Here is a 12269-nt window from a genome sequence, read left to right as displayed (position 1 = left end):
AATTAAGTAATTTACAAAAAAAAACAAAGTAGAATGTATAACCTAATGTGAAGATGATGTCAGCGATTACAGAAAACGTGTTGTTGTTGCAGCTGCTGCCACTTGTTCGTACTGTGAACTACAATGCTGTAAAATGATGCAACTATTTCAAAGACTGACTGGTTACATAAAAACTCCACCAGCTGCATAAAAATGTGTGCCAGACGTACGCTGTATTACAAGTCTAAGCATAAGTCTATAACCGAGCAACGTTGAGCATTTATTCCACAACGACATATTTGCTGGTTGTATTTCTGATCGACATGAACACACATACACACACACGCACACGAACGCACTCCTCGGTTTGGAGTTTCAGCAGCCTAGAGTTACGCAGAGTGAATGTGAAGTCAGACTTTGACCAAGTGCACCTGAATTCTCACCCCGACACATGATACTGGCTCTTACTCCCTCGCTCATCTTTATCTCCTCGCCATCTTACCCCTACAACTCTCTTTTTTTTTAACAAACTCTCCTCTCCCTGTTAGCATCTTCCTTCCCTCACACTCTCTCATTAAAACAGTTCCCCGGTCCTCACCCAGGAGAGAAGAGCACAAGGGTAAAAATAGCTCTTCCTCGGCTCATTTTCCCTGACCCCCCCCCCCCCTCCAGCCTGCATACTATGCATCAAATAACAGCTTTTCCCTGTAATAACCATCATCGTATCTCACCAAGGCTCTTTTGCTATCTGATGCTACAGCAATCCCTCGCAAACACATACTTGCATCTGCCTTTTTAAAGACTTTTTTTCTTTTTTTTCACCTGGAACTGAGTTGCTGAAACACCCCGAGAGGCTGCTATCAAAAAGTCTCACACAACCCGACAGCTCGTTTGTGAGAGCTCCTTATGCAAGAGGCCGGCTCTCAGAAAATGTGATCAGCGGGATTGAAAATGTGTCCTGACTAACGTTCTGTATCAGAGAAGTTGGTAATTAGGTGCAGGCATTTAAAATGTTGTGAGTTGGAGATGCAGAAGCACAATCACATCAAACCCCCCGGCGAGATGGGAGCGTCATCCACAGCAAGGATGACAAAAGGGGGGGAATAATTTCTGTTTGCCGAACTTCAAGCAGCGGGCTTCCACCGAGACAGATGACTACGACCAATTATACCCTCCCGGTTGGACACAGATATGTTATTTAGAGATAAATCTTGGGGATCTGTGCAGCAAAAGGAAAGAATTCCATCCACACTTGCAAAATCAAACACGTATTTAAAGAATAAATGACCATCTGGCTGCAGTAAAACGCTTTTTCTGGGGTTTAGTGAATAGAGGAACAAGAAAGAAGAGGTTGAAAAAAGGGATAAAAACAGGATGGGCAGGAAAAGAAGAGACACTATCACATGCCAAAGGATATAAACAAGCTGCTTGCTGGCAAAACTGTACAAAAAACACCCTCTGAAAACCCTCCAGTGTCCCTGGATGCAAAGATAAATGATAGGACGATGCTGCAGCAGCTCCCCCAGCAGACAGTTTTCAACAACCAAAAAAATCACGTGACAGAACTGAAGCAGAACCCATTTCCCTCTCTCTTTGCTTTGTCAAAAAAAGCCAGGCATTCTGTCAGTTTCTATAAGTTATTCTTGATTGATAATCTCAGAAGGTCAATAAGGTTTTTCTTTTAAGCTTAGATGCTTTTTCATCAGTTTGCATCCAGTTTCTCAAACAGTGTGTGCAATAAACTATGGAGGAAATAGTGTAAAGGTGTAAAATCCGGATTTAAAGAGAATAGAAAATAATCCAGCATTAATCTGAGATGCATCAACCTTTACTTGATAAGCAAGTTTTTAGTTAAACTGCAGTAGGCAACTTTTATTTAAAAAAATGTTTTTGATATATTTGTTAAAACTGTCACCAAGTCCTGACAGTATAATTTGAAACAATCTGTGAAAATTGTGATCTTCTCTGTGGACTGTCAATCAAGCTCATGTAAGCGCATCCACACCCTAACCGTTGCTCTCCGCTGCAGTTCAGTTACTACCCCAGCTGTGAATGCGCATGCTAGTAAGCATGGTCAATAATGAAAGTAAGTAAACAGATTTCCTTGTCAGATGCCAGCGCAAGTACACATGGATTTAATTCTGAAAACTAAGTCAAGTTTTCTCACGTCGCAGTACGAGAGTCTGTCAATGTAGACGAAGTGGGAGAGCAACGGACAGAATAACATTTGAAATTTGAGAGGTACACTATATTATATGACACCAATCATCCCTTTTTTTTTTTTTTATAGGCAATCTTGTGCAATCACAAATTTCCACACACACTTCTCTGAGCACCGCTGGAGTTTGAAGTGAAACAGAGACACATGCAGTTTAAATCTGGTGCTAGGTCATTTCTCTGGAAATCTTGAGTTTGTAACACTCTGTGGGGGGAGTTTGAGCAGTGCATACACAAATCTGCCTGATTGACTTCGCTAAGAGCCTCTTCCTGACTTTGAGCGGTGTATTTCTGCAGATGGCTGTAGGACCACAGGGAGGAACCAGAGGAGCTGGTTTTCAGAGATCATCAGTCTCATGTTATACTGTCAGGACAAAGTCACATTTCTAACACATTTTTATAAATTTACCTACAGCAGCTTTAATTGCTCTTTGGGAAACAAGTGAAAGGTTCATAGAGAAACGTCTAAAGAGTTTCATAAAACTGCATTAAGTCATAATCTTGATGATAAGGCAGACATTGGTCTTTTAATCATACAAACCACTTCTTAATATTTTAACATTTTAGAAATGTTTGCCTTTATAAAATATAATTTGAGTTTTCATGCTATTTTGTTGCTTGGGAACATTTCTAAAATATGTGAAACACAAAATTCAAACACATTTCCAATTGCATTTCTTAACTTTAAATAGAAAACCACCAGAATCCAACATTGGCAAGTGTGTTTTGGTTTATAGCTGCCAAAAATAAATGACTAGTTTACAATTTTACTCACCATCTTTGTCGGCTCTTCTGAATATCTGTGGACAGAAGATAAGAGAGGAAAGTTAGTCGGAGAGAAAACTGTGGTGAATATTGTGCTAAATACAAATGCGTCAATTTTAAACCACTTTTTGCAGTGAATACTCATAGATTGCTACCAAAACAGTCCTAAACCACCTAGACATCAACTCCAATAGACCCCTGAAGTTGTGTTAAGCTATCTGACACTAATATGTCAGGAGAGAAAAGTTCTCTAGGATATGAGATGCTTGACTGGATTGTCATCTAGAGAATTTGGAGGCCACATCAAACCCTCAACTTACCATTCCTCAAACTATTCCTGACTGGCTTTGGTTTTGTGGTAGGTTGCTTTATACCCTGCCTGTTACCTTCCTATGCAATTTCTCTCGATTCACTATTCGCTTCACTGCACAGTCTAGGTTTTCTCCCACTGACTTGGATTCCCTCTGGTAGATTTTCTACCGAGCCAATCAGAGAACAGAAAGACAAGTTGTGAACGATGACGATAAGTTTCTGCACTGTTTTAGAATTGTAGTCTGTCTGTAGTTTTATCATCGGCAATGGAGAAAGTGAACAAAGCCATTCAGTCTGTGTTGGCCAAATATTCCAAATATCTTCCTCTTTAACCTCAGCACTTCTCGGTTGACAGTGGAAAATGGTTGTTTATAGCGCAGGCAATTTTCAAAGAGCTTCTTAGTGCGGAACTGGCGCGTTCCATACATCACGGCCAAACGTTAGAGATTAGGTAAAATTTTAAACTTAAGCAGAGTCTAAACCTCCAGGAAGCAATCGTTTCTCAGTAGCCAAGGCTTGAGACTCTCTGTATGAAGGGAAGCATGGAACAAGGGACTGGATTTACCAAGACTACGTTATTCTGTTGAAAGAGGCCACAGAGTGCAAGATATCCATTGAATCAACATGGCTCCGCATCCAGATAGATGGCAGTACTGATGGTTTCCCCAACATAACATCCCCCATAGTACCACACTCCCTCTGCCTGATTGTTTTCTAATAATGTAACTTTATACCATTTGTTCCCCTTAAAACATGTTAATTTAAAAGCAAAAATTCCAAGTTATATTCAATTCAAATTCCTGATGGTAGCTTTACAGCATGCACGAGCTGTGCAGTGCAAAGAATAACAATGTATATTCTAAGACAATTATTAACTGTACTGTGCAATTATTAACTGTTTTCTTCTAAAAACAAGTTTTCTTGAGCAGAAAGAGTTCACAAAACTGAACTGAAATAGTGTATGAATAGGTAGCTAACTAATTAGAGCTCATGAAAACAAAATATGTATGTTAGAGCTGTTTAGAAAGAGAAATACTTCATACACCAATTGGTAAACACAGGCAACTGTTATTACCTTGAAAGCCACCCAAGAGGAAATCCTTTTTATTGCAATGTTAACAGAATACTTAAATTCTACTGAGTGGAAATAAAGCCAATAAGAAAACATGTAGGTCATCAATCAACCAGTTAGTGTTTATTTTTTTTTATTTGACTCCGTCAGAAGGCCTGAAAGGAGGCAGCTGCTTATTAGCATATGAGAAACTCTTAGACTTGAAGTTCATGAGCATAAAACACTCACCAGACAAATTCACTGACCTACAGCTGACTGATTATGTACTGTGTGCGGGTGGTGCACCACATTAAGCTAATTTATAGCTTCAGCCAAGGATTCCTCCCACTGTGGATCTGAAAATGTCAGAACGGCTACTTTCATCAGTGTTTTCTGAGAGCCATATGAAGTGTACCTGCTGAGGAGTGCAGCAGAATAACGAACAGGAGGGCAGACGGAAAGACAAAGTGAGCGGCAGCAAAGGGCAAGCTAAGAAAAAGAGCAGTCGAAAATAAAATCGAGGCATCGCAACAAACCAGATCATCATTAACTGTTCCTTTAAAATAAATAAAAGGTTTCATACACATTTTCCATGTCAGAGTTCAAATTTTCAAACTCAATTTTCCAGAATTATCAGTAATTTTTAGGCCATTTTAAAAGTTCACTATGAATACATGGTTTATCTTTTACAGTGCTAAATCTTTAAACAGGAAATTTGCACAAAGTAGGGATGAAGGAAGAGAAGATGGAAGGAAGGAAGACAGGAGGAAATAAAAGAAGAACGTATTTACCTACATTGATACTTTTCAAACTTCATTTTCTTTTTCATTCTTTATCTAGACCTGAAAAATCTCAAATCAGATGTCAAACTTTTACACACTGCAGGACCATGATGGGACGTTTAAGAGTAATTTATGTTTAATCTGATGCGAATAATTCAGCTTTGTTATTTCTATTTTTTAAAGGTTTTTTGTTTAATGGCAGTAGTGGCTATAATTCAACAGTACTAGGCAGGAAGAAGAGCAGAGAGAGCAGAGGTAGACATAAAGCAAATAGTGCAGGACCAACAGCTTTGAGGACTGTAGTCTCTGCATGGTGCTCTGCCACTGAGCCATGTGGTTTAAATGTTGGGATATAAAAATATATTTTTAGTGCAGAATATTTGATGATTTAAGCTAAATTCCCAAATCATTGGGATTTCGTGGTAGATTGGGATAAAATTTTACATATTAAAATGTTTTAATCTTTGTCAAATAAGTAAATGAAGGACATTGTTCCTTATAAATTAAAGTTTTTACATACTTTGAGTCAAATCCATTTATTCAAGCATTCTGCAACCACTTGATCCATGCAGGATGAGTGGCGTAAGAAGGGGTATTACCTGAATAGTCCATCAGGGCAACACAAAGACAAACAAGTCAAACAACCACGAATACACACACACTCAGGACTTAGTGTGTGTGTAAATCAAGTAAATTAAATACTCTCACCACTCTCATGATAGTCTTTACAAAATACTAGAAAACTATTTTCTGACGCAAAACAACAACAATTAGAGTTTATATTTTGCGTCATTATTACATGGGAGCTAATTATGACACTTTGGCATCGCACAATTAGTATTTCTAAAATTAAGAGGTAGATTTTTTTCAACCACAAGGCCAAAGCGAAGCTCATTACCACTGAGCAGAGCCACACTCCAAACGACAAGCTGCTCTGCATTGTTCTGCTGCCCGGCTGCACCCCGGGGCGCACTCAGCTCCACAGAAAGCAGTCAGATCTGGAGCTGTTTAAAGGCAGAGATGCTTTGGATGGAGGGAGAAAAGTGTTGTAGTGAGGAGGTGGCATGTGTTTGTGAAAAGTTACAATGGAGACACAGAAAAACTGCAGAAAAAGACATGTAGAAATTGGAGACGGCAGCAAAAGGAAGGCAGAAGGGAAATTGATGCATCTTCTAACCCTACTAATAACAAATGCTTCTGATGAGAGAGGGATGATTGGAAGTGAGGAAAAGGGGAAAAGATGAAAGAAATTTCAGAAACAGTAAGAACGGTACGAAGGGTTAAGAAGAAGATTGAGGATAAATGCAGCCACCAAAGAAGCAGGTTTAATGAGGAGAAATGCTGCATGAAGCTGTGGGCAAACGGACCCACAAGGAAACTACTTTGGTGTGAGACTTTGCCATGATAATAATGTTGGGAGTCTATAGTATGGGAAAATGGCAGAACAATTAGCATTTCAGAAGTAAAGGTGATGCAGAAAACTGGAGAATAAATGTCACAGAATGAATTCAAACTGAGTGTCAGCAGCTGCCATGCTCAGATCAATAAAATTAAACTAAATACTGAATAAATACATTATTAAAAATTGGAAATAGCTACAACACACAAGAAAAAAGACATGAAATATTTCGGTCTGTTATGCCTCTTTAAGAGTTTCACTTTCTGAAATGAGTGACTTGAAATATTAAACTTTTTCACAGTATTGTAATGTTTTGAGATGCACCTTTAGGTTCACAATGAAAACCTAAACAGAGCAAAGTGTTTGTAGCTAGAATGTGTGTGGCTCCCAGCCAAGGAACAAATGCAGAACACTGTAATTGGAGCTCAAATCCAAGAGCTGAAAACGAGGCAGTGTTGTTAAAAAGGTCAGAATTACTTGAGGAGCAGTGAAATATATTGTGGATATATTTCACTGTAATTCCATTGCAGTCTTGTAATGTAATTACAAGACTTTTTGCAGTCTTGTAACACAAGACTGCAAAAAGTCTGTTATAAAAAGAGATGCCTCTTTTTGTGTCATGTTATTACACGTTTTTGAAGGAAAGAAATACACCGATTGTAGACTTCAACCAGCTATGAACCATAAAGTTATTTTATCTTCCTGGCAGGTTTACGCTGCACGTAGTTCCAGAGGATTAAAAAAATGGAATCAGAAAAATGTAATTTGGCTGTATTGATAAGTTCACCGGAGGTACGTCTGTGCCGTCAACATGTTTAACAACTAAATTAAAGGTTAAAATAAACATTGATGGTGGCTGCTTTGACAAAAGTGTCTGCCATTAGTTTTTTTTTTTTCTTTTCTTTGGGTTTAAGGCTAAATCATCCGAAACCGTTTGTTATTCGGGTTACTGAGTAAAAGGATGCAGGCTGAAATCAAACTGGCACTGCCTTCAGAACATGTCGGTGCGTAAGTGCGCAGCGCGCTCTGGATGTCTTCATCCACCCACCCATCCATCCGCCCCAATCTGCAGCTTCATACTCACATCCAGGATAACCGAGATGCCTCTCCGTGGCTCCGGGGCGAAGAACTGCTCCTGAGCCACGGCCACCTCCTCCTTGCTGGAGGCGTACTCCCGGCTGGAGATGTTCTTGTTGTCGCTCATTTTGGTGACGATCCAGCGGACGAGCCCGTCGATTCCACCGGGCTGGGCGCCGCTGTTTCCGGACTGCGCTGCCGTCGCGGACTCGCTGTCCTGACCGGCTACGGGTTTCGGCTGCTCGCGGCTTTCCTGGGCTCTAAGTTTGGCTTGTTCTTTGTTGAGCAGTTTGTGGACCCCGTCCCTACAGTAACGCGCTGCCTGCTCACACATCCTTTTGCTGCGGAGCGCTCATGCTGCGCTCTATGGGGGTGAGAGAGAAGCCCCCCCCCCCTCCCCCCCCCCCCCACCCATCCAACACTTCCCCTGTTACATCACCCACCCCAAAACACACCCATCCAACTGCTATATCCCACATCTTAATAAAATCAAATGTGTGTGTGTGTGGAGAACGTATTTATTGGTAATTTAAGTCACAACAAATCACTTCATCTACCCGTGAAGCAACAATAAACTCCTACGAGACTCATCTCTAAAAGCAATAACTTGAGCAGGCGGATTGCAACTGATTTGGGTATGATTAAAAGTATATTTCAAATTAATCCATTTAAAAAAAAATAAAACGTGTTTTAAATAGATTAGTTATACATAGCCTGACACGTAGCATTGCTGTCGATTCTTCTGACAATTCTGCCTTACAGCTAATAAAAGCTCCTTTCAGATGAAAGAAAATTCCTATAGAAATTAAAGTCACAAAGGCTGGACAAAGAGCAGAGACACAAAAAGTGCACCACACTAGTGTTAAGTGCATATGATGTACAGTACAGATGTCTCAGTAGTTTGAGACTCATGTATTTAAACCCCCTTCTATTAAGAGTTGGAAATATATCACTCTCTGTATTACCTAATATTCTAGTTTATTGCAATACACCTGCTAGGTCTGGTAAAAAGAAATACGTTTTTTTGTTGCCTTTTTTGTTTGTTTTTTTTATAGTTTTAAATGCGTCTAAATGTTTGCCATAATGTAAATTGGCATGACTGAAACATCCTGTTTAAGACAAAAGTTTGAGAAGCCAGCAGAAGTTCAATAACAGACTAAAATGGTTAAAAGGTGCCATCAGGAACCTTTGATAAATGTTTTAAATAAATTGCTAAATGTTAAAACTGTAAGTGCCTTACTTAATTTTGTTGGACTTTATAGTTTTAATATACTGCATGTATGCATAGCTCTTACTATATTGCAGTAACTTGTGTTTTATGCAGGAAAAGGTAAATGAACAGATAATTACTCTCAAGATAATAAACATCGATTACAATGGTCCCCATGGATTCATTAAGTTTACAAGTTGATATTAAATGTGTTTTAGTTATTTAGCAGGAATTTCTCCTCGAGATTCCATGTTTTCTGAGGATTGACTCATAATTTATTTGGTTTATACTTTTCTCAGTCATTTCTGAAGTAAATCCTTTTATCTACAAAAGTAATACCCTTTCTTTGAGAATCTTGTCCAAGAGCAACAACTGATGTACAATAAGGAATTGCTTTATCTCCGTTTTAATGTCCAATCTTATTAATATTTCTTTACTTCTGAACATCAACAGCAGGAAGTTCTTCTTCCCAAAGGGAGGATCAGAGGATTTTGCTTCATCCAGGAAACAGGAGTGTCTCCTGAACTGTCACTCCAGCTTCTCATTAGAGGTTTGTGTGTAGAGCATGTCTGATGTGACACGTCTAACCTTTAGTAATGAGAGACACCCCCAGCTCTGCCCTTTCCATTGAGTAGTGAGTCTTTGCTTCAATGTGCCGCGTGTCTAACAGAACTCAGCACTGATTTGGTTGAATTAGGTCCTGCTGTTGAGCCAATGGAGTGACCAAAAAGCAGAAAAGTCAAGTGAGGCACATTTGTTGAACCAAGGGAGTACCAGAATTCAAATCCAGTCTCTTGACATGATTGCCCCCATGTGGAAATGAGAGTGCAATAACAGGAAGAGCTTTTCTGCAACATTTATTCAGGTTTTTAAGAATATATTTTCAAACAAAATAATTAAAGCTTGTGGATACTATATTTTTGGCATCAACATTTATATTTTAGTTTCAAAAGAGTCTAACATCCCAACTCACAAGATAGAGATAACCTAATTTGAAAAAAAGAAGAAGGTTAGAACTTTATCTGCTTGGGTGTTTTCTTTATGCTTCCCTAAGAAGACTGAGGCCGCTGGCCCTTCAGGTAAAAGACCCATGAAATGTCATTGTTCCGGGCCTCTGGGTTCTGTCTCCAGACAGTCAACTTCCCAAACCATGGTCCAGGATGCCCTCCGGAAGGAACTTCAAAGGACACCATGATATTATGTGACTTTTTGGGGGGTATGTTCTCCATCTCTTTGACATTAAAGCATGGATTGTCAACCTAGAAGCAACAAAAATATCATTAAGTTACATAATTTTCACACGTGAATGCAAAAGAGAGTAAGTTGTTGACTGAAGTCAAATATGCAAAAGTTAAAGAAAATGTAGTGCTGTGTGAAGAACCTATCAAGAGTAGAGGTGTGCCAATCGATCGGCCACCAATCATTATCGGGCGATTTCCGTGAAAAAGTGTACAATCGGTGATCGTCGATCACGGTCTCTTGTTGCCGATCACACAAACTGATCACCTGTATCTCACTTCGCAGCCTGCGTGTGCAGCTCATCTTCTCTTTCCCTCACACTGCACAAGCACGCGGCAACAAATCCTAGGCGATGTCATGTGGAACTATAACGTTCTAAAAGTGAATGGGGAAGTTTGTGTGTTGCGGTGGAAAATTACCTCAGGGGTTGAAACACGTCAAAATGCGTCAACACGACAAATCTAATATATGACATTTACAAAACAAGCACTTGACGGAGTTTGGATACATCAAGGCTCACTGCAGGAAAAACAAGACATCCAGAGCGGCCAGTAAAGCAGCACACAACTACCAACACTCACTCGGAAGAGCATGATGGTCAGAAAGCTAAAAAAATAACTTGGAAAAATAATTTCAGTCAACGAGCTAGCGGTGTTAGATGCTGGTTCTGCTCTCGCTGTTGGACCGCCGATCGGTGATCGGCTGTGATCGGCCCTCATGGGTGATCGGTATCGGCAGCAAAATACCTGATCGAGCATCCCTAATCAAGAGGCAATAGAAAGTGGTCAGATGGATGTCAGAACCAAAGAGCAAATTCTCATAAGGGAGTCAAGCTGAGAGCTGTGGCAATAAAACTGGTAATTTCCATAATCTGCGAATGTTAGTGTCATCTCTGAAAGGCTTAGCCATTGTATCTAAATATTAACATGTAACCTGGACGTAGAACAAGGAGCAGCAAAGAAGACAATCCGCATGTTTTCTAATGTTTCTGTAAATCAATAATAGGGGTGAAATACAGAAGCAAACCATGTCTAAGCAGCAAATCATTTTTACTCTTACTTTGAATGGCCTCATTAATAATAAAAAATTTAATATTCTACAAATATCCAAATAATAACCAACAGAATCAGAGTTCTAGTAGCCAGCTTTCGTCCTATCAGAATCCATCCATCTATGTTACTAGAAACACAGAGATGTTGAGGGTTGATGACCTGCTCAAAGTATGTCCCTCTCGTCTATTGGGCAAACACAACACCCCTGTTAACCTTGCAGGCATTAAATCACTACACAATAAGGATGGATGGTTAGGTGAGATGGATGTTTGTGCCTGGTTTGAACAGGGCCTAAAAAAAGCCATGAGCTTAACAATGCCTGTTTGATCCCAAAGAAAACTACACACAATACAAATGAATGATTAAACAGCAGAAAGATGCCTTTTTCCAATGTGAGAGGACAAGTGGTAGAGCTATTGGATGCAGACAAAAGCTGCTGGTAGATTTTGTTGACCATCAGTGGGAAATTTCAGAATCTTTAGGTTTTTGTACAAGAAATAATGCAAAAAATAAACCAACTTTTGATTTGTTCACACACTGGATAGGGGGAACTATCTATTGTTCTACTCTTTAATCTTGTTAGGTTCTGCATGAATTTTACCTTCAAAGAGAAACCCGTGGTCTTCGGGAACACGTTTTTGAAAGGGATGGAGACGCTGCCGCCCCCTTTGATGTTGTATGGGCCCTGAGGTCTTGGGAAGGTGCAGACTCCGTGCAAAGGAAATATGTATTCACCGCCAATATCTGAGTTCAAGGTGAGCTGCCCTCTCACCTCGCCCAGCTGATGTGGCTCAAAACGAACATCCACCTTCACCTCTAAGCCTAAAGGAAAACCGGCCAAAACACTGACAGTTTTGTCCACGATAAAATCAGGACGATCACTCTGTAGGAGAGACAGAACAACACATGGTAAATGGTCTACTTATGTAGCACTACTTCTAGTCCAGAGTACTCCAGAGCACTCGACGTGTTCACACTTAGAGTGTTAAACTACATTGTAGCCATAAAGTGGCCCTTCCTGGCCAATATGAATTTCAAGCTTTATTTGAGGTTCGATTTGCTAATTCCGGTGTCACTGGTCTAACTTATTCAAGGTATACATGTGGTATAAGGAAAAAATGTGCTGCAGGTTGTCTGTCAGAAGGTATTGAACCATATGCCATTTTGCTTTGGTTGATGTGTTTAT

General features: G+C 39.8%; 2 protein-coding genes across 2 annotated transcripts in view; both read right to left on the bottom strand.

Moving 5' to 3' along the window:
* LOC106936069 (N-terminal EF-hand calcium-binding protein 2-like) overlaps positions 1–7981 on the bottom strand; it is a 79239-nt gene extending 71258 nt beyond the window's left edge. Inside the window, exons 1-2 of the mRNA XM_015016855.1 lie at positions 7590–7981; positions 2972–2996 (exon numbers count right to left, since the gene is read on the bottom strand). Of these exons, the coding sequence (XP_014872341.1) occupies positions 2972–2996; positions 7590–7916 (352 nt within the window). The 5' untranslated portion in view covers positions 7917–7981. The remainder of the gene's footprint in view (positions 1–2971; positions 2997–7589) is intronic.
* A 1647-nt stretch (positions 7982–9628) lies between these two features.
* The window catches only part of LOC106936070 (hydrocephalus-inducing protein-like), a 13347-nt gene continuing 10706 nt past the window's right edge, over positions 9629–12269 (bottom strand). The window contains exon 11 of the mRNA XM_015016858.1: positions 9629–10051. Within this exon, the coding sequence (XP_014872344.1) occupies positions 9842–10051 (210 nt within the window). The 3' untranslated portion in view covers positions 9629–9841. The remainder of the gene's footprint in view (positions 10052–12269) is intronic.

Source organism: Poecilia latipinna, unplaced genomic scaffold, assembly GCF_001443285.1.
Source record: "Poecilia latipinna isolate Pla-1442-1.1 unplaced genomic scaffold, P_latipinna-1.0 Scaffold2072, whole genome shotgun sequence".
Taxonomy (NCBI): domain Eukaryota; kingdom Metazoa; phylum Chordata; class Actinopteri; order Cyprinodontiformes; family Poeciliidae; genus Poecilia; species Poecilia latipinna.
The sequence above is the reverse complement of the archived record's forward strand: the minus strand, read 5'-3'. Positions and strand labels throughout refer to the sequence as shown.